Source organism: Euprymna scolopes, chromosome 6, assembly GCF_053919585.1.
Source record: "Euprymna scolopes isolate OS-2025 chromosome 6, ASM5391958v1, whole genome shotgun sequence".
Taxonomy (NCBI): Eukaryota; Metazoa; Mollusca; class Cephalopoda; order Sepiida; family Sepiolidae; genus Euprymna; species Euprymna scolopes.
Window position 1 is genome coordinate 46,619,665 of NC_136487.1, and position 22,758 is coordinate 46,642,422.

General features: G+C 34.0%; 1 protein-coding gene across 20 annotated transcripts in view; it reads right to left on the reverse strand.

Moving 5' to 3' along the window:
- LOC145277634 (H(+)/Cl(-) exchange transporter 3-like) overlaps positions 1–22,758 on the reverse strand; it is a 321,789-nt gene that overhangs the window by 40,901 nt on the left and 258,130 nt on the right. For all 20 annotated transcript variants that reach the window (XM_080129195.1, XM_080129203.1, XM_080129198.1 and 17 more), the window contains 6 exons: positions 12,548–12,693; positions 8,757–8,921; positions 5,737–5,943; positions 4,255–4,335; positions 2,085–2,267; positions 766–855 (listed from right to left, as the gene is read on the reverse strand). In XM_080129195.1, the coding sequence (XP_079985321.1) occupies positions 766–855; positions 2,085–2,267; positions 4,255–4,335; positions 5,737–5,943; positions 8,757–8,921; positions 12,548–12,693 (872 nt within the window). The remainder of the gene's footprint in view (positions 1–765; positions 856–2,084; positions 2,268–4,254; positions 4,336–5,736; positions 5,944–8,756; positions 8,922–12,547; positions 12,694–22,758) is intronic.

A 22,758-nucleotide genomic window follows, 5' to 3' on the forward strand; every position in this document is an offset into this window, starting at 1 on the left:
TACTTTTAGTATCGACCACACTGAGGATTCAATCTTCAACTTCCAGAAGAGCGTAACGTACAACTGAATTTTACCAAGTACTTTATCCACTATGCCATGGGGCCCTCATATCTACCTGGTATTACTTGGGATGCAGTTAAGTCGTTTTTGTTTTTAATTATTATTGCTTTTTACAACTTTTCATTTATACAGGAAATAAAACAAAATTTTAGTTGTAAAGGAGATCAGTCTTTATATTCTTAAATAAAAAAAATATGAGGTATTCTTGATGATTTACATTTTTCGGTCATAATTGAAAATTTTTTCCATTTTACTTGTTGTCTGGGTTGGACTACATAATTTTTTTAAATAGACTGTAGCAAAGTATATTACTGATCGAACCGATAATATTAGCCCTGTGTGGGCTATACTGGCTTATTTTGAAGGGGGAAGTTTACAAAGAATATCAGATTCACAAGCAATCTCCAGTTGCATGTATATCCCAGCCATGGGAAGATTACATACAGTCCCAAATGATCACCCATCTGGTACTAGACATGCTTCATGTTGCTTAACTTCAGTAACCTAACGAGAACTTGTGTATCAATACGAGTATGCTATATATCAATAACATGGTACAAAAATAAATAAAAATTGGCTATTCAGAATCAAATTTTGATATGTCAACTTAAATGCTATTTAGGCCAAACTTTTAAAATCTCACAAAATAACTTAAAATGTTAGAAAAAGAAAAGAGAATTTTCAATTAACTAATGATAATCTTACTTCGACAATTGGATATTTGCCAAGATTTGACGTTTTTCGGTACCTACACCACATTATATTGAGTTTTTTGAAGAAGGTTCCATAAAGACCCTGAAAAATAGAGAAACACAAAGATCAGTGAAGGAATAAATACAAAATGTAAGACTGTTTATAGAATAAAAAAAAAGTAAAACGAATGCGTTTTATAATAAAACATTATGTTCAGTGTGTAGTGTTTTGTCAGTTATTTATTATACCTTTTCAATAAATTATTTAATCAATACTCTTATGCAAACTTTAAAAATAAAATCTTACGATATGTATATACAAATAAAATTATAATATAATATATATCAGATAGACTCTAGAAATGTTATTTAAAGTAATTCTATTTCTAATTTATTCTTGCAATGATTTAAATTTGTTATTTTTAACCCGATTAGGTGTTTTTTCGTCAAAATAATTAAAACAACAATTTAAACATGTGGTTGATTAAAATTTGAAAATCTTTCTCACCAATACTTTTTTGAAAATCATTCTAACCAATGCTTCTACAAAGAGATATTTTTTAAAAATTTACATTAATTATCTTGAAAGTTACAAGTTACTCCTCATTCTTTTCTCCTGTAAAATAGTTAAACCTAAAGATCTGTTTTTATATTTTGGATCCTTTAAGCCTTGCACCAGTTTTATTCTTGGAAAAAAAATATGGACACATATTGTGTCTCCATAACTATGGATTAAATAGTAGACTAGAATTTAAAGTTTTGGTTAAGTTAACCAGTTTAGAAGAAAACTCTTAGATAACACCAACTCACTAAACTACATTAAGTTGATATAGCAGAGAGGTTTCTTTGAAGAGAGTAACATCCATACTGAACCCCCTTTAGTAAATAAATAAATTTTGGCTGATTTCAACTGGTTAAAGAAATGAAGCTATATGGAGAAATTCAGAAAAGATTTTGTCCAAGAATAAAATCTAATTAACTTTTTTTCATTAATGAAAACTTATAGAGATTGAAACCAAAAATGATGCAATTTTAAAATAAAAATCATCATTGTTTTCTAATATGCTAAGACTTTTGTATATAAAAATATCTTCTTCAGAGGATGACTATCTGTTTTGTTGGTATTAATACCCCTTCCCTAAAAGATGGGGCAACCTTCTGTTGAGATAGATGTATGACAAGTTTGGGCAACATGTTGTACTTTGTTGCACATGTTTGAATAAGCATTAAAATGTTTCTAGAAAGAGGAAAACAATATCCAAGATACGAGAATAAAGCTGAGAATAAGAAACTATAAAATGTGTACAAAAAGAAATAAAAGTGTTGACTCACTCCTAATGCCCCGATCAAAATAAATGCAACCAATTCTTGCAAGTACCAGGGTTCATTATAGTCGATATAAAACATGACCAAATGGTCATTTCCAAACGGGTTCATTGAACGCAAAACAAATGCAGCTGCCAAAGCGCAGAAGAAGGAACGCCACATTGTCTTCAATGGGAAATAATAACTCAACTGAAAAAAAAAAAAAAAAAAAAAAGAAACCAAATTAACTCAACTGGGGTTGAAAAAGAAAACAGTATTTGCAAACAATTAAAAAAAAAAATTTCATGACTAAGAATTTTAACAGATTCACAATTGAACCAAAGTTTGTCAACAGATTTATTATTTTTTTTACATCAGTTGTAGGAATAATTCTGGAGTTGTTGGTCCTTGTTAAATTGAATATTTAAAAAAAAATTTTTTTTTTACACTGTGGTCACCACTTATCAAGGCCCGGAAGCCACTCAGGGATAAAGGTTATTACAAGTACAGTACGTTAGTGTGGAGATTTGATGAAGTGTTTACTTAAGGGGGCGTTTCATTAGGAATTTGTTTACGTTGGACTTGAAGACATCCAAGTTGTAGTCAGGTGGGAAGCAGGCAGACGGAACAGAGTTCCACAGGCGTGCAGTTCTAAGAAAGAAGCTTTGTTCATGTAATCCATGTACACCATCTCTTAATTTCAATGTGTTCTCTCAGCTGCCAAGCATACTAGATTCACTGTCCTCCTTAATTCATATTTCTTAATGCAGCTATTCACCTCATATACAAATTAATGCCTTCATATTTTTAAACCACAAGATGGTTAACAGTGAGATTGCAGCTCAGTTGTAGAATAAGCCTTGCAAAACAGATGTATCCTTGAAGCAGAAAATTTGAATATTTAAATAATGGTAATATAAATAACAATTTAGTAATACATATGTAATAAAAAAGAAGGGTTATGTTCATGAACTTAGAAAAAAATTAACATCTGAAACCTGCAATCCTCTCCTGTAATTTATTTTATTCCAAGAGAAGCAGAGCAACCAGGTCATAAGGATTATCAGATTCTGTTCAATGACAATTTTATTTGTTGGTATGTTTTGGACAGCTTTTAAAAACTCATTTCCAAATTGACCTATTTTGGGCAAGGTCTTTATCTCTCAAATCGATTCTTATCATTTCCTCCCACATTTTCTTTCACCTTTCCCTATGAATAGGACATGCTACCTTAAATATTTTACATCTACTGATCCAAGAACTCTCATCCATGCTTTCAATGTGGCCATACTATCATAGTCTTCTGTTCTGCACACATCTCCCTATATTCTCCAGATTTAATCTTCTGAGGTCATTCAATCTAAGCATGTTCTTAAGATTCACATGACACACCCATCACATTATTCTCATTATTTCTCTACATGCAACATATATCCTCAACTATCACCAACTAAGTTTCACTTTCATACATCATCACACTGCATACACATACCTTATAGACTCTTCTCTTGATTGACACAAGTAATGCTCTACTGGTTAGTAATGACAGATGTTCCCTGAACTTACTCCATCCACCTGATCCAATGGTATCATGAAGCTACCAAAACTTCTGAACAACCTTAATAGCTCTGCCATCCAAATACATTTTCTCCACATCAGTCTTCATTGTTTAGACCTTACACATAAACTGCTCATCATTCCTATCTGTAATTCTTGTATACTCAATACTTGCAAGTACCACAGAAAAACCAATCAATATTAAAAGATGGTGGATGGAGCCATTAACATAAAAAAGTAGATTATATATTTGAAAATGTTTAAAACCAGGGTTTTACCTACTGTATTTACTTTGAAAGCAGCTCATATTCTCATCCTTCAAAAAAGAAAAAAAAAAAAACCCACTCCTTTCCCCACTACCAGCATTTCAGAATAAACTTAAAAAAAAAACAAACAAAAAAAAAACAAAACAACACATTTCTAGCATTATTTTGAAATAGGACCCTATTTACTTGTCTTCAAACTGCTAGATAAAAAAAAGGATCATTCTCCTTTTTGTAAAGTCCTGTTTAAAATGTACTATTAATGGCGTTTCCTAAAAATTTTTACTTAACAATGATATTCCTCTTTTATTGGATTAAATAATTTTAATATAAAATGAATAAAAATTTCAAGAAAATGTCTTCAGATGACAACTTACCTCTTCTAAACTGAAGAGGACTCCCCCAACAGGTGCTCCAAAAGCTACACTCACACCAGCAGCTGCAGCAGCAGAAAGTATCTACAAATGGAAGATGATAAATATTTTATTTTTTTAATGAATTATATTTACATATTTAAAATTTTTTACTTGTATTATTAGAATGCATTAAACTAATGTTCTTATCTTAAATGTTATTCTTACAATGTTTCAATTGGTGTAGTCTCCAAACTACTTCAAGTGTATCTTGTTACACTTGGGAATTTTTCTGTCAAACTTTGGAATCCGCATCTGACTTTGAATGGAACCCTTTATTTAATCGACGGAGGTAGCATGCTCTTGATCTGTCAGCTATGCCGAGATAGAAGTCCAAATAAATAATTCATAATTGTATTTTGAGTGTTATCTGCACTGAGTATCGAACCATTAACCTCTATGATAATGTAACTTACAATTGAATTTTACCAAATAGTTTGTCCACTATGCCACAAGTCCTTGCAGACAATAACATTCAAGATGAGAACAGTAGTTCGAGGAATCCAAATAATATGAATAATCAATACCCATCTCAAAAATTCAGAAACAAATTTGTAATTGATATTTAAAAATATTGAAATTAAAAGTTTAAAGAGGAAATACTTTGTTTTATTTGGACGACTATTCTCATCTGTGTTATATTAATGTTTTAACTGATGTAATCTTATTAAGTTTTAAATAGAAATATTTTTTGGTGAGTGTTTTCTAATTTGAGAATCTGCTAGTCAAACTTATTAAACTTTATGTTGAACTCAAGAACTCATACTGAATTTTGAACAGAAAAGTTTAATTCATGGGGTAGAGTGTTCTCATTCTATTAGCCATAACCTGTAGATTACATTAAAGAGTTCAGTTTGGAATTCCATAAAATTTCTGGAGTCTGACAAAGATTCACCTGAAGCAGATTGGAGGTTACACCAACTGAAATATTGTAAATATAACAACTAAGATGAGAATAGTAGTTTGAATAATTGAAAATATCAATAACCATCTAAAAAAATTCCAATGCATAGCAAAAATATTTTATGTTTATTTAAAAAAAAAAAGAAAAAAAAAAGAAGCATTTCTACCTCCATGAGAATCACTCAATAAAAACATTGCAAAAAAAGTAAAAGCAAATATCAACTTGTTCTTTCTATTAATATCACTAAGAAATATAATGATCCAGATTAAGTATGTTTCTAATAAAATTGAGTTAAAATCAATTAAAATAAAAAAGGAAAACATGGCCTGATTTGACCAAACATAGTACTTAATTGAAGTTTTATAAGATAGGTTATAATATGTTTATAGACCTACAAAAACAGTCTGTATTACGCTATATATCAACTGTATAAGTCAATTTTTGTTATTTTATATCTAAAGAAAGGAGTGGATCATTTTTCTTTCCTTAACTAAGAAATCAGATATACCATATATGCAGCCATCTTTTTTTTTATTACTTACCTCTCTTTTCTTGGCTTCATTTTTGCCATATTTAGGGAATAAGTAAGAAAAAATGTTGCCACAGCAACAAGCTACATGGACGAAAGGTCCTTCTTTTCCCAGGCTGAGCCCAGCAGAGACACCCAGCATCATGCCCACAGACTTAATCATCAATGTCCACTTGCCTAAATAACCCCGGATGATGAAACCACTTAAAATGGTTTTGATCTGGAAAATAGAAAATGTGTATTCAAAAAGAAGCAAAAGGAAAAAAACAGTACAAACAAATATATATATATGTCCATCATTATGTAATGTGTTCAAATATGTCCCTGTAGTTGTCACTTACTCCAAGACTTCAGTAATAAATAATAGAGAAACTAGTACTTATCTATAAACTGACTCCACTTTCATGTTGGCAGGTTAAGGTAAGCAGCCAGAAGATGCCGACTTGATTAGTAATTAGCAGACGACAAATTTCAATGAAATTGTTAAAGTCATTGCAACAAGAATTAAAAAAAAAAAAAAAAAAAAAAAAAAAAAATCAAAAATGAATTATAGCGCACTATGTAAACTGTAAAAGGGACAATCTTTTCTTAATATTTGTTTTCACTGAACCTTAACAGAAAACCTTTTTAAGTATAAAAGAACACCCCCCCCCCAGATTTAGTAAAAACAAAAATAGTTGTTAAAACATTTGACTTTGTGGGGGGGGGGGGAACAAAAACAAAAAAAAAAAGCAAACAGTTTTCATAGTTGTTCCCATGTTTGTTATATATATAAGATTTATTTAAAAACTTTTCTTAAAAAAAAAAATTATTAGGTTGACAAGAAAGTTCTTGCAGAATTTTTAAATGAGTTTTTGTTACAATACCTTTATTTTATATATCATTTCAAAGAGCGTTTTTTGCTCTATTAATCATTTTAAAACACTTATGTCCTTTTTAGAACGTTGAATACCAGATGGAAAAAAAAGCAAATTTGCACAATTTTCTTATTTCAATTCAAATTAGGCTGAAAAGCTGCTGAAACAGCTCACAACTTTAATGAAGCATTTGGCCTAGGAACCACTACTGAATACACAGCACAATGGTGCTTTAAGAAATTTCATGGCAGTGACAAGAGTCTTGAAGATAATGAGCATAGTGGTGGACCATTGGATGTTGACGACGCTCAATTAAGAGTCTTAGTCGAAGCCAATCTACGCACAACTGTTTGATAACTTGCTTCTGAATTAGACAGAACATATACAATGATTTCCGACCATTTAAGAGAGATTGGAAAGTTAAAAAAACTTGATAAATCGGTGCCTCATGAATAGAACGATAATCAAAAGAAACATCGTTATGAAGTGTTATCTTCCCTTTTATGCAACAAGAACGACCTGTTTCTCAACCAGATTGTGACTTGCGATGAAAAGTGGGTACATTACGACAACTGGCGACACAACTCGGTGGTTAGACCCTGACGAAGCTCCACGACACTTCCTAAAACCAGAGTTGCACCAAAAGAAGGTAATGCTGACTGTTTTGTGGTCTGTGACTAGTATCATCCATTACAGTTTTTTGAATGCAGACGAAACCATTACAGTGGTGAAGTACTATCAACAAATGGATGAAATGCATCGGAAACTTCAACAACAACACTTAGCATTAGTCAACAGAAAAAGTACAATTCTCCTCCACAACAATGCCCGACCACACGTTGCTAAACTGACCCTGGAGAAGTTGAACAAAATGGACTACAAAACTGCCTCATCCGCTATACTCTCCAGACCTCTCACCTACCGACTACCACTTTTTCAAGCACCTCGACAACTTTCGCATGAGAAATGCTTCAAAAACCTAAGTGATATCAAAAATGCCTTCAGCGACTTCGTCATCAGAATGCAAGATTTGTATGTTACTGGCATAAATATACCTGTTTTGCATTGGCAAAAATTTGATGATGCTTATTTCAAGCAATAAATTTTTGTTTCAGCTGAGATATGTTCATTTGAATTTAAAAGATAGCTGCATGTTTAGTATTGCATGCATGCAAATAGACTTGTTGCAAGTGCATAATATTTAATAAGCAGAAAAGAGGTTACATAAAGAAATGAAAATATCTGTGAGCTAGGTTAACAAAGAAATATTTTTTGGTTTGAAATAAAAAACAGTGTCTCAATAAATGTGGGGGGGGGCAGTTATACTGAGAGCAACCTACTTGAAAAAAGTAATGTCCTAGATTGTCTGCAGATAAGCTCTTTTCAGTAGAGTAGGGCTGGTCATTATCTGTGGTAGATATCTCGGGTAGTCATTCTCTGGGTGGTCAAATGGGGATGACGGAGAAAAAACAGAATCTAAGATTTTCAATCAAAAGTACATACATTCCAGCCTATGGACAAAGAAGGTAGTTAGGACCAGCCCTACAGGCACAAAGGAGTCAGAGTTGGATGTCTGAGAGTCAGCTGGATTTCTGTGCCACTCAAAGAGAAATAGGCTCTTAGGCTTTAAACTAAGAAACTTGTTTTAATTTGGTTGGACAAAAATTTAATTTTGCAAATCTGCTACTTAAAATATGTACCGTTTTAATCACTAAAGATAAATAAACTGCTGATAATTGTTTTTAAACTGGAGATATGGTTTTTGTTTGGAATGTGAATTCCTTAGTTGCAGCACGATTGAATCGAACAGAATTTTGGACTGGTACATAGAGCGTGACGATCACAGCTGGTGCATAATAGAAGCACACATGCATGTGCATAGTTAACAAATGAATGTTCGACATTCTTATCTCAGTTAAACTTTTATCTAATATAGAATTTTAATCCTGTTGGAATAAATGCTTTTTGATAAAGAATTTACAAGTCTCACCTAGAAAACGCAATTTATTTTTTTGCATAAAATATTTAACATGCAACACAAAACCATTTACGCACTTGGAAAAAGCAATTTTTTGCTTGAAATATTCAACAAGCAACACAAGATAGTTTTTGTTCAATCTTGTTTTAATTAAAAAAAAATTTTTTTTTGTCAAATGATAAATGAAATATTTCTTACCTCAGGAATACCGGAACCACAAGCATATGGAGCAAATACACGTACAAGCATAGCTGCAAAACCAGCCATGAACAATGCAACTATTATATACAAAATATATTCAACTATGTAGGAGCCAGCTCCTCGACTGTTTGTAATGCCAAACAGTTTGGAATAGGTGTACCACTGGAAAAGACAAAAAGAAATGACTATTACAATTATTAATTATTTTATTAAAGTTTACAAAATTATTGAATATTTCTTTCTTCCCAGTTGGAAAATACAGATTTGTGCATGTTTTTAAGATGATGAACCCTCAGTCTTCTCTCACCTTATTAGCGGCACAATGAAAGATCCACGACCAGATAGATCTGCAATGTGAAATCTAACCAAACCCGACACATCAGGTCAGAGGATTTATGGACAGCACTATATTTGTCTAAAATAAAGGTTATTCTTAAAATGAATCGATGACACTCGTATTATCATACGGAACGTTCATCCTCCTGAGCAAACTGTTGCACAAGCATGAATATGAATAAGAATATGAATATGAATAAGAATATGAATAAGAATAAGAATATGAATAAGAATATGAATATGAATAAGAATATGAATATGAATATGAATATGAATATGAATAAGAATATGAATAAGAATAAGAATATGGACATGAACATGAATAAGAATATGAACATGAATAAGAATATGAATAAGAATAAGAAGGTTGGCTAGTCAGAGAAAACTTTGAAGTAAGTGATTGAACAAGATTATGCAGAGTGGAATTTGGAGACTGCTGACCTGCTGAACTGTGAAAATTGGCAATTGAGTTTGTGTAATATCAGAAGACATCTAACCACTGAAGAAAGGTTGGTTGATTGGTTGTTTTTGTTTTACGGCATATCAACCCTTTTCGGGTTATTTAATGCCGAATTCAAAGATTTTAAAGAAAAAATATTTAATAGAATATATTTGTTGTTTTCAAGTCGGTTTCTATTTAACCCATAGTTGGGACCCTAACAGGTACTACCACTCCGAGTCAGAGTGGACCTGGGAGCAATGGTAATTAAAAGGTGGCTCCACACTCCCCAAAGTCCGCAAGCTGGGGCCTCACCACTGGATATAGTTTAAGGTCATATCCAGGACCCCCATTGAGGGACTTTTACCCTCTGCAGGGAGGCAGTTGGTGTATTCTAATGCCCCACCGACAGGGCCACTGAAGAAAGGAAAAGTGATATCAAGAATGATTGAATACATGGTGTTTTACATTAGAGGCCTCTCCACAATTCAGCGAACAAATCTGACTGAAGGTTTACTAATAAATCTTAATTAGAAGGAGTGACTAAAAGAGATCCCTAGGTGTAAGAAAGCTTTCTACTCCAATAGTTTCTTCCCCAGATCTGCTAGACTTTGGAACTCCCTTCCTGGATTCTACTTTCCCAACTGTACATGCAGAAGGTCAAGTGTAATGTGAACAGACATCTTTCTACTCCTTGCTAATAAAGGAGATTAGGGAAAGAATTCTGATTTCCAACTTTTCTGTGTGTTGATTTATTGTCAAAACAAGGATTGGCCATGAAGTGAAGACCCTATCCCTTGATAATTACTCATGCCAATAGATCAGCTGCTGTATCATTTTCCATTAGAATGCTAGGTTTGGTTCCATAAAAAAACAAAAAAAAAACAAAATAAGAATTTCTCATCTTAAAGGTATTCAAAGAAATATTTAATGTGAAGGTTTCCATTTCAGTGTTATGTGGATTATATCTTTTAGTAAACATCTTATTTACCCCTTTATATAATTTCCATAACAAAATTATGTATTGTCATTTATTTAGTTCCAAGAAAAAAAATAAAAATGTATTTTTGATGCTAATCCATAACTCCTCCCTCCCCATGAAAAAAATAAATTAATAAAATTTTTTTATAGTGTACATATCTGTGACAGAAACAAAATATTAGACACAAAAAAAAAAAGAAAAAAGAAAATCAATTTTTGACTAAATGATAATCGACGATCTTTCAACACCATCTTGCACATAGTTTGAAAGACAAGGGAGATAATACTAAATATTCACACTTGCAATATTTTAGAAAGCCATTTTTAACATGAGGAGAGGGTGCATTAGAAAAACTCAAATTCATTACTGGTTAACAACTCCGTAAAACATTCTTCAAAAATAGAGTTTTAAAATCAACCTTGTATATCATTGTAATGCCCACAAATTCCTATGAATCACTTTTTATTGCTTTTTCATAGGGAGGGAGGTATTATGGACTATCGTTGCATTTTCATTTATTTAGCTTTCACCATCGTATACTTAGATATAAGTCAGAATGTTATTCTATGTAAAAATCTCTAACAATCAAATATTTATCAATAGACATTCAATCAAACTTGTTGCCTTTATCATGGAGAGGTTTTCTCATGTTGAGTACAATAATTTTATTTTAAATTAAAGATTTTTTTAAAATATGAAAATAACTGCTATCATCATGAAAGGTACTCCACATCACTATATAAAGTTAAGTATATGTTTATATATTTGCATGTATAGGATTCACTTCTAAAATAATTGACTGACCATTATCAATTTTGGAACACAGATCCAAGGTGTAAGGGTGTAATGTGGGCTATATTTAATTTAATTTTATGCAAAAAGTGGATAAAAATAGTGTAAGCCCTTTATGAAAATGAATATTTCTAATTTTTATGAAATTTTAACAATAGGTATTAGACATCAACTAATAAATATGTTTAAAATTTTAGTTCCTTTAGAGTATTATTTAAAAATCTTTTGTCTTGCAGACATGAAACAGTCAAGGACTGAAGACAAAGGAAATTAGGAAAAGAATTCTAATTTCCAACTTTTCTGTGTGTTGATTTATTGTCAAAACAAGCAGTTTAATAAAAACAATTAGGTAGGAAAGAAAGAAAAGGTCAACATTGGTTTTGATAATATCTACTTCATGATTAGCTATGAAAAGTCCCTTGCTTGATAATTACTCATGTCAATTAAAAGAATTGTTGGCAAAAATTGCTAACAAAATTGATGTTTGAAGTGGGTCACTTGAAAATTGCTCCGTTTGAAACCTGTTTCCATAATTTGGCTTATTCGGACTACTGTTCTATCTTGAGTGTTATTTGCACAATGTTTCGGTCGATGTAACCTCAGATCGTCTTCAGGTCTATCTTTTCAAATTCTCAAATCTTTCTATTGAACTCTGGAATCTGCATCAAATTTTGAATGGAAGCCTTTATTTATTTAAGGGTAACATGCTCTTGGTCTGTCAGCCATGTCTGGGTAGAAGTCCTAAATGATTCGCAATTGTATTTTTAGTGTTGCCTGCCCTGAGAATTGAACCCACAACCTCCAGAAGAGTCTAACTTATAACTGAATTACACCAAGTACTTTATTTACTGTGCGAAGATTCCTTGCTGACATTATTATTACAACGAGAGCTACTTCCATGATTTAAATGAGTTTGGCAGAAAGATTTCAGAGTTCAAGATACACCTCAAGGTTGGAGGCTACATTGACGGAAACGTTGTGCAATAACACTCAAGATGAGAACAGTAGTCCAAATAGCCAAAATAATATGAATTATCAATTCTTACTTCAAAAATTCAGAAATGTGCCTGAAAATTTTAGAAGTGACTTTGAGGACATTTGTGCATCAGTTGGGAGGACAGTACTTATTTTTATTATTATTATTACTTTCTACATTATTCAAATTGATTTTTTTATGCTTGACATAAAATATCAAAGGGAAATTTTGGGATTATTTTATTTTTGCAATTGCATACTTACCTGTGAACAGTTAGCCGCTTCATCGAATGTATCATTGGCCAACCAGCAGCACTGTTCTCTGTTTAACCAAAAGGCATCAAGACATATGCCTTCTTTCAGGTCAGACATCCACGTGGTGCCAATATCAATGAAGCCAGCTGATAGGCCTGTGAAGAAATGGGAGAAGTAAAAAAAAAAAAAAAAAAGATTAATTTATATCTACATATATCTATAGAAGTGATAATATGTGTGTGTGCGTGTGTGGACAATTTTCAACCTATACACTCAACAAATTTTTGATCTACAAACTGGAAATTTGGTATATAGGGTATTCGGACATGTAGAAAATTTAAATCAGTTTTCATTTTGTAAAAAGAGCTGCTAAGCGGTCAAAATTGAAAAATTGGTACGTGGGGGGGGGGTCATCGGATTTTTATCTGTCAACTGTTTCATGACAGCATATGCATGAATTGTTCATGGGACAGATTCCTAATGTTAAGAATAAGTAGGTTTGAAAACACTTTTTAAAGATCGTATCAAGCTGGTCTAATGGTTATTGTACTTGACTCATTATCTTTACGTTTTGGTTTCGATCTCAGCTCAATTTTTTTTTTTAATGTTTTTTTTTTTTTTTAACTTATGAGAAGTGAACTGTTTAGAGAAAAAAACATACTCGCATGCACATGTCTCAGTTTCTGTATGAAACAAAATATAATATTTACGTGTATTTTCTGAGGGTTCAATTTTTTACAGAATCTAAAGATGCCATTGAAATTTTCCTTAGTTCTCATCTGGAGTCACTAGGGGAAATTCTCAGTTAGGTCCATAAAACTGAAGTATTATATAAGAACATAAAGAAACGAAATTCATTTCTTTTAAAAAGATTTTCTATGTTTCTTAAAATGAACAATGTACATAAAAAAATGTAGATAATTGTAAACATCACTATATGCAAAATTATTTCTGACAATCAATATATCTCTACACAGGTGACACCATGTGAATACCACAAGTAACATGCAAAAATTTAAGTGTTATATGAGCAAACATCTCGCTGCTCAACTCCCTACTTAAAATGTCCATGTAGGCATGGTTTCTAATTCACAATAGTTTTTTTTTTTACGTCTCAGTGGTGATGTGCCTTGTTTGCAATGAATACAAGGTATAAAAAAAAGTAATAAAAATAATAAGAAGAATCAATCATACAATGTCCCTTATTCTCAACAAACAATGCAGAAGTGAATATTCACATTTTGAACAAATTTTTAATTCTATCAACAAAGAACGTTTGTCAAGAAATGGAGAAACAGGATGACAACTAATCTTCTTTCAAATCAAAAATATTAGAAAAAAATAGTTATATTTTACAGATGAAATATTCAAAGACATCTAAAAGCAGCAACAGGCAGGTATCAGTGGCTAAGTGGTTAACAGCATGAACGGATAACCTGGGTGTGCCAAGTTCGAATCCAGTTTGTTTTATAGAAATACTTTCGCTTAGGATGCAGGCAACCTTCATATGGTCCCTCCTGTAAGTACCCAATGCTTTCCCAGAAAGAATTCTAACTAAAAAGATATCAGGGAAATGAATGCCAATAGTAGAATCATCTGATTCATATGAAATAAATGAATGCTGCTCAACAAAAGACTTTTGGCAGATTCTGATCTGGACATCACCAACGGCTTAAATATTGGCTTTTCAAAATCAATTGGTCAACTGATGTTATTTTGCTGGCAGTGCAGAGTCAGTGATGAGATTACTGATCACATTCTTAACAGATTATCCTGGAGTTCACAATCACTTACCCCCTCCCCCATTCTTATTACATCCTAACCTCAGATCGAATGAATGTATCACAAATTTGAAAAAGATAGAAATGTGATACTATCAATGTTCTCTCCCACAAAGTGTTAGGGATTTAAAAAAAAAAAAAAAAAAAAAAAAAAAGAAAAAAAGCTGAGCATGCACGGTCTCCCTCCATGGGTGGAAACTTTACTTTCACCATGACTAATATTTGTGCAAATTTTTTTTTTAAATCCAAGGCATGATTATTGCGAAAAGTATGAATGGATGAACGATTTTGAGACAATTTTACCCCTATAATACTTCCTAGGGAGGCAACTAAAGTTATCTTGGAAAATCCGTTCAGGCAAAAATTTACTTTCACCATGACTAATGTTTGTGCAAAAAAATCCAAGTCATAGTTATTGAGAGAAGTACAAACGGACGAACGGGAGTGAATTACTAGGTCCAATCCCACCTTTGTCTGGGGGACCAAAAACAGAGGAAATGTGTTTATCAGCAGAACAATAGAGAGGAAGTTATTCATCAACATACACAAAGAAAAGCTGAATAGAATTGTTAATCAAGGTGTGGCAGACAAAATACTAGTAGATATGTTTAAGTAGGTTAGTTTACAGACAGTTTTAGATGTGGTAGTGGGTTTTAGGGTGAGTTTGCAGACAGTCTTGGGTTTGTGATGGTTGACGACAGTTGCGAGTGTGGTACAGTTGAAGGCAGGTCGTAGCTTGGACAAAATCGAGATAGCTTTAAGAGATTAAGATGAGCTGACATCAACTGATGAACATCGACTTGATAGGATATAGATGTAGACCTTAGTATGTAGAGAGTCGATAGTATGACACACCCACCCAGAGTGCAACTGATATTTGCAAAATGTGTCAGAGTTTGCGTTTTGTTTATTTTTTATATTTGTGAACCCATGCACCAATGTAAGAAATGATGAGATGGCTTGAAGAGAAGATAAAGGAAAAGAGGATCACGAAAACAATGTTGGGGTCGACATTTGTTGTTGAGTGGGAGACCATGTGGTAGGACAGAAAGAACTGACTTTTACAATGCTTCTCAAACGGGTGATCTCTATGGCTAACTTGAAACCCCGTGATTGGGTGCCTAGCAGAACAAGCAGCAGACAACAGATATTGCTTAAAAATGTTGATTTTGATTAGTTAAAAACAAAACAAAGACATCACTTCTAATCTGTGTATAGTTCAAATATTGATACAAATTATTTTTTTATCTGCTTACTTTTTATAAATGTGATCATTTGTGTGAGATAAAATTATTTTTTTTGCAACTGAATATTTTTTGTCTTATAAATCGTAAAACTAGGTCAAAGATTTTTTTTCTTCTTTAATTTTCAAATACTGAGAATTAGAGGTATAATGATTTTGATACAGATTTCACAATCTATAGACAAAAGTTAGATTTCATTCAAAACACAAACCTATTACTAAAAGATAATATAGATAAAAATTGTAGCGGAGATTTATCCTATACAATGATAGAGAACCTTTTCATCAGATAAACTACGAAGGGCGTGCAATAAGTAATGCCCCTGACCTACTTCCAGTTGTCTGATCTAGCTAAAATTTTGCATGTGCAATGATTTATATCTTTATGGGTTATGTGGCAAATTACAGCTCTGAACTAATTGTGGTTTCTATTTTACAGGTGGTTGAATTGAGTCAGGTGTGCAATGGAGCTTGTTGAATGTCGAGCAGTGATCCGATTTTTGTATTTGAAAGGACGCACACCACAGCAGACTTTCGATGAAATGAAAGAAACTTATGGTGATAATGCCCCATCATATCACCTTGTAAAACGCTGGCATCGTGAATTCAAACATGGCCGGAAATCTGTGGAAACAGCTCCCAGACCTAGCCCCCCCTCCTTCTGCCATTGATGACGCATTTGTCCGTCAAGTTGAGGCTGCCATTTTGGAAGATCGGTGCATTACTATTCGCCAAATAGCCCAAGATGTCAAGATTAGTACAGGGTCTGTGGAAACTATCATTCATGACCATTTGCATATGCATAAGGTGTCTGCCAGATGGATTCCCACCATTTCAGAAGCGAGAACGCGTCGAGTGCTCGAGGATGAATTTGGAAATGTGCCAAGAAGATGAGTCAAAGTTTTTCAAATGACTGATTACACAGGATGAAACCTGGGTCCATCACTATGATCCAGAGACCAAAGCCCAGTCAATGCAGTGGAAGCACTTGGACTCACCACCTCCAAAGAAGGCAAGGGTTCAGCCATCCGCTGGCAAGGTCATGCTCACAGTCTTCTGGGACCAGGACGGAGTAGTGATAACAGATTTCCTGGCAAAGGGTACCACAATTACAGGAGTCTATTATGCTTCACTTTTGAGGAAATTAAGAGAAGCCATCAAAATCAAGAGGTAGGGCAAGATCAGCAAAGGTACCCTCCTCCTGCAGGACAACGCTCCGTTCCACAACTCGCATGTCGCCAGATCAGAAACACAGGTGTGTGGTTATGAAATCCTCCCTACTCTCCTGACCTTGCACCCTCTGACTTTCACCTCTTCCCAGCCATGAAGTTGTTTTTGAAAGGAAAGTGTTTCCCAGATGATGCAGCCTTTCTGAAGTCACATCATGGTTGGAGGACCAACCTGGAGTATTCTACAAAAACGGTATCCAGAGCTGCATCAAACGATTAGAGAAATGCATAACTCTGGGTGATTCCTATGTAGAGAAAGACTAATAACTGTGCCAAGTTTCGTTGCTCTACTGCTATGGGAAGTGGGTCAGGGGGCATTACTTATTGCACACCCCTCGTATTTGCTATACTTTTCTTTTTTTTGGTAAAACTGTAGTTTAGTAGTCTGAACATGGTGCAAGGAAAAATTGTGTTAAGGCAATAAATATTTTTTTATTTTGTTGCTTTTGTTAAATATTGGTAAATAAAGGAACCATTTCAAGTCATACTTGTAATCTTAAGAACACACTTGAAATGTCTACATTTGCTGAAATAATAGCTAGTTAACGGAAGTTAGCGATTACTCCAGCATTAGTACACATCTCAACTTTAAGATTACAAGCATTATACTAAAGCTTTTAACTTGAAATGTTTCCTCATTTACTAATATTTCACAAAAACAACAAGATGAAACAACATTTATCACCTTTACACAATTTTTTATTGTATATGTTCAGGCCACTAAACTGTGGTTTTACCCTTTTTGTTCACTTTTAGGATACACTGAATAAATTTTGAATAAGAATGATCCATGGTGCAATGGATTAGTGATAATAAGTTCTAAGTGACAGTCTTCTGAATGTCAAAGGTTCAATTCTCACTACAGGAATTAGTAACTAGGAATATAATCAAAATTAATCAAGACTTCAACTGGATCACGGCTGATAGAACAAAAACAATCTACCTCCCTTGATTCAGTTTGAAATTCTGGACAGGTTTCTGCATTTAACAAAACACCGCTGAATATATATAGATTACCGCAAGGTGATTAAAAAAGTATAATGAAGGAGTATTGTACCTATTTACTATGCCTCCCCACGGGACAGAGTTAGACACCAGGGTCGTTTTTTAACGTGGATAATGAAGGAGTATTGTAACCTAAATGGTAATGTGATGTAGGTCATAGGGTGTGGGTATCATGTTTGGAATGTGAGTGCAATGATTTTAATTGTTGCAAACTAAAAATAGAAATTTTAAACATTTGATTGCCTTTATTTTGAAGGGTTTGAAGAATATATTAAAAAACAATTGCAGAATTATGTCATTATTAAGAGAGAGAATCAGATAAAACAGGATAGACATGACAATAGAAGTGAGTGGACGGTTGTCTTTTACTTCCCCAGTTGAGGTTGGGGAGTCAAATGCATTCGTAAGCCAGTTGTGTAATCAAGGAATGTTGACATCCTATTTTGCAGTAAATTGTAAACTACATAAAATCCTTTCTCGTTTTTTTGTTTATTTCTGCTACAAACATCTCCTGCATTTGGTGACGAGTAAAGAACATGGGAATTATGCTACAATCCTCACTACTAGTGATACTATGAACATAATAAAAAAAATTATGTAAGACGTCTCCCAATCATGGCTGATAGAATGAGAACAATCTACACGTGGATTAAATAGAGGGTTCACCGTTTTTGGGTTAAAAACAAACAAACAAAAAAAAATTTTAAAATACAAAGTTTTCATTAAGTACCTTTCAGTGGTTTATATAACCTACCCAGAATACATTGACAACAACATGGTCCATGAGTCATTTCCATTTCATGGTACAGGGGACAAATTTGACTAGAGGCCTATTGACAAATGTTAATCAGAGCAGCAATGAAAAGGAAACCGGTCTTCCATTAGAATACCATATTTTTTTGTTTCACTAAAAAAGAAAAACAAAAACAAACAAAACCCCCCAAGATTTTTAATCTTAAGGTATTCAAAGAAATATTGAATGGGAATGTTTATGTTTTAGTGTTATGTGGATCATATCTTTTATCAAACATCTTAATTACCTGTTTTGTTTCATTTAATTGTTTCAAATGACAAAAATATGTACTTTCATTTATTTAGCCTTCGACAGATTCTCATGTAGGAGTTAGAATGTTAATCTATGTATTTTCAAAGATAGTTGAGTTAATTTCCTACCAAAGAAACTCTCTGAAAATCAAACATTTTTCAATAGACCTCCAGCCAGACTTGTCTCTACTGTAGAGCAGCCCCTTAATGCAAAACACCATGGCCATGAATTTGAGGATTAATAATTTTGAATTCATAAAAGATTAATACAATATTATTGCAGAATCAATATTTTAATATTGGAACTGCAGACAATTAGGTCAGGATTGCTCTTGTAATAATGAAGTCAAAGCTAGAAATCCGACTTGCACGATAAAATGAAATCAGGTAAATATTACAAGGGGTGTGTCAAAAGTAATGGCTCCTATTTTTTTTTTATTCTGCCCAAATGGATCAGAGGGGATTGCAAATTGCATTGTTATGATGACTGAACTTATGCATTCATGACGGAAAATTTTCATTCCTCTGTTCCAGATATTGATGATGTGAGACTCTGAGAAAGCAACCTCTGTCATGGACATGCGACAGAAGCAAAAATGAGTCATTTGATCCCTCTATTCAGTAAAAAAATTGAGCCGTTCAACATTCACCGGCACCTGTTAAACGTTTACAAAGCTGATGCAGTTGATGTGGTCAGCACAGTTAGGAGGAGTTCGACGATTTCAGAGCAGCTACAGAGATGCAAGTAACAAAGTGTGCTCTGGACTTTTGCAACTGGGGCATCAAGAGAGGCTTGCAAAAGTGAATTGAGAATGGTGGTGACCAGGTAGAAATATAAATTCTGGAGCATAAAAGGTCGCTTGTTCTAATGATACAATTCCCGTCTTTGTAGCTCTTCACTGTTTTAGTTTTTTCGTTAAAAAATAGGCCTTACTTTTGAAATAACTCTTGTAGAAAATTATGGTCAGCTCTAATAAATTTGAGGATCACTAATTTTGAATCTGTAAAGGATTAAAACACTCTTGCTGTTTTAATAGTGGAACTGCAGACAATTCGGTCAGGATTGTTCTTGTTACAATAAATTTAAATCTAGAAATCCAACTTTCACAATAAAATGAAATCAGGGAAATGTTATTGTGCACTTTCATTGACTTGAGTCTACAAACAATTTTAACAAAAAACCAATGTTTATGTAAATTGTTAAAGTTTTGACAAAGATAAGCATCACAGGATCATGTACTGAAATTAGCACAAATAACGAATGGTTTTCTTGAAGAATGACTAACTTAATAAACACTCAACAAAATACTAGGTCACATGACCAACCGACTAACCAACCAATGGCGTTATGATAGGCATATGAGAAGAGGACAAAACTAAACAAGGATTGAATAGTGTTGTCTCGTAATTTTTAGATACATTCTTGCATCTCTCAGAGATATTTTGATTGTTTTTCCGTCAAACTCAAGTTTTTCTTTTGTTTTATAATAAATCTTAATCTACAACTTGGATGTCTTCAAGTCCAATGTTAACAAATTCCTAATGAAGCGCCCCCTTAAGTAAACACTTCAGCAAATCTCCTCACTAACATAATGTACTTGCAATAACCCTTATCCCTGAGTGGCTTCCGGGCCTTGATAAGTGGTGATCACTGTGTAAAAAAAAAAAAAAAAAAAATATTAAGACCTAGACATCATCATATTCAGTTTAACATCTGGTTTACATGTTGGCATGTATTGAGCGACTTTGAGAAACTGATTTTCAAACTTACTTATCTATTATTTATCCCCTTTCTTTCAACTCGATTCTTATCACATTTTATGTTTTATTTGGTCTTCCTCTAAGAACTGAACCTGCTACCTCAACAGTTCTATATCCACTAACCCAAGAACTCTCATCCATTCTTTCATTGTGATCATACCATCGAAACTTCCCATTCTGCACACATCTCCCCATACTGTTGACATTTAATCTTTCTCTGAGGTCATGAGATCTAAGAGTATCTTGAGATTCACATTATAAGTCCATTATATCATTCTCATATCCTTTATTTCCAAGCAACGCATGTCCTCAACTCTAACTGGTCAAGTTTTATAAAAATGGATGAATGAAATTTGACTTCAATTTTACAGATAAAAAAAGGCTTTTAAGTTGGCCTATCACGCATAAGTTTGAAACACCAATTTTCATTATTAAATATTGAATGAATGCATCTTTTTTGTTTTTTGAAGTACACTTTCACCCCAAACAAGGCATAGTGATGTAGGGGGCAACTATCTGGAACATAAGTTGTAGGAATACTATGTGAGGAGTTGAGCAGCAAGATGTCTGTTCACATTATACTTGAGCTTTTGCATGTCAGTACAGTTGGGAAAGCAGGAACCCGGAAGAGAATTCTTGCAGTTCTGGGGAAGAAATTATTATAGTAGAAGGCTTTCATACAGGTATCTGTGTAAGGGTGGGATTTTACTGATTGTCGGATTTGTCGGGGGTATTTACATCAAGGGGGTACAAGGGCTTGTAGTTCATCGAAGCATCCACCATTAAAATACTTATAAAACAGACAGAGGAATGCAACAGTTCATCGATGGGACAGAGATTGAAGCTTAGATGACAATGTGGTTCGGGATCGTGTTGTGCCGAATCGTCCATGTGGTTCGGGATCGTGTTGTGCCGAATCGTTCATGTGGTTCGGGATCGTGTTGTGCCGAATCGTCCATGTGGTTCGGGATCGTGTTGTGCCGAATCGTCCATGTGGTTCGGGATCGTGTTGTGCCGAATCGTCCATGTGGTTCGGGATCGTGTTGTGCCGAATCGTCCATGTGGTTCGGGATCGTGTTGTGCCGAATCGTTCATGTGGTTCGGGATCGTGTTGTGCCGAATCGTCTACGTGGTTCGGGATCGTGTTGTGCCGAATCGTCTACGTGGTTCGGGATCGAGTTGTGCCGAATCGTCTATGCGGTTCGGGATCGTGTTGTGCCGAATCGTCGATGTCGTTCGGGATCGTGTTGTGCCGAATCGTCGATGTCGTTCGGGATCGTGTCGTGCCAAATCGTCCGTGTCGTTCGGGATCGTGTCGTGCCAAATCGTCCGTGTCGTTCGGGATCGTGTTGTGCCGAATCGTCCGCGTCGTTCAGGATTGTGTCGTGCAGAATCGTCCGTGTCGTTTGCGATCGTGTCGTGCCGAATCGTCAGTATCATTCGGGATCGTGTCGTGCCGAATCGTTCTTGTCATTCGGGATATGTCATGCCGAATCGTCGGTGGTGTTCGGGATTGTGTGGTTGAATATGTTCAGGACTGTGCAACTAAGTGTAATATAAATATACATACATATTTATATTTCTTTTTTGGTCCCCCAACAAAAGGAGGGTGGACCTGTCAATTCACCCTTGTCCGTTCCTCTGTTCACCTGTCCACACGTTTCTCAATAACTACGCCTTAGAATCTTTTGAAATTTTGCACAAACATTAGACATGATATGAGTATAAAATTAACAGAACGGATTTTCCGGGAAAACTCTGGTTGCTCCCCTGAGGGTGCCTTTCTGGTTAAAATTGCTAAAATTGACATTTTTGTATTCATTAAAAAAAAAAAAAAAAAGTTGATGCCTTGGATTTTTATAAAACTTTCTGAAAAGTTGTAACTAACTGATTTCTATATAATTTTGTTTGTCTATACTTCGCGATAACTCTTGGGTGTGCCCCAGGGGCTCTTGTAGGGCTAATAAAAACACTATTTTTGGGACTCTTTTACCATATTTGTCCAAAATTTTCTGTGTATGTCTATTTAGCAGTTTTGAATGATGCTGAATTCAAATTTAAATGTTAAAGCCTTGGGGACTTTTGGGGCTAAATGAGGGGGAGGCAAATGATGGACTTAGTCATTTCTTTTTTTGCATAGTGCAGAACTCTTTACAT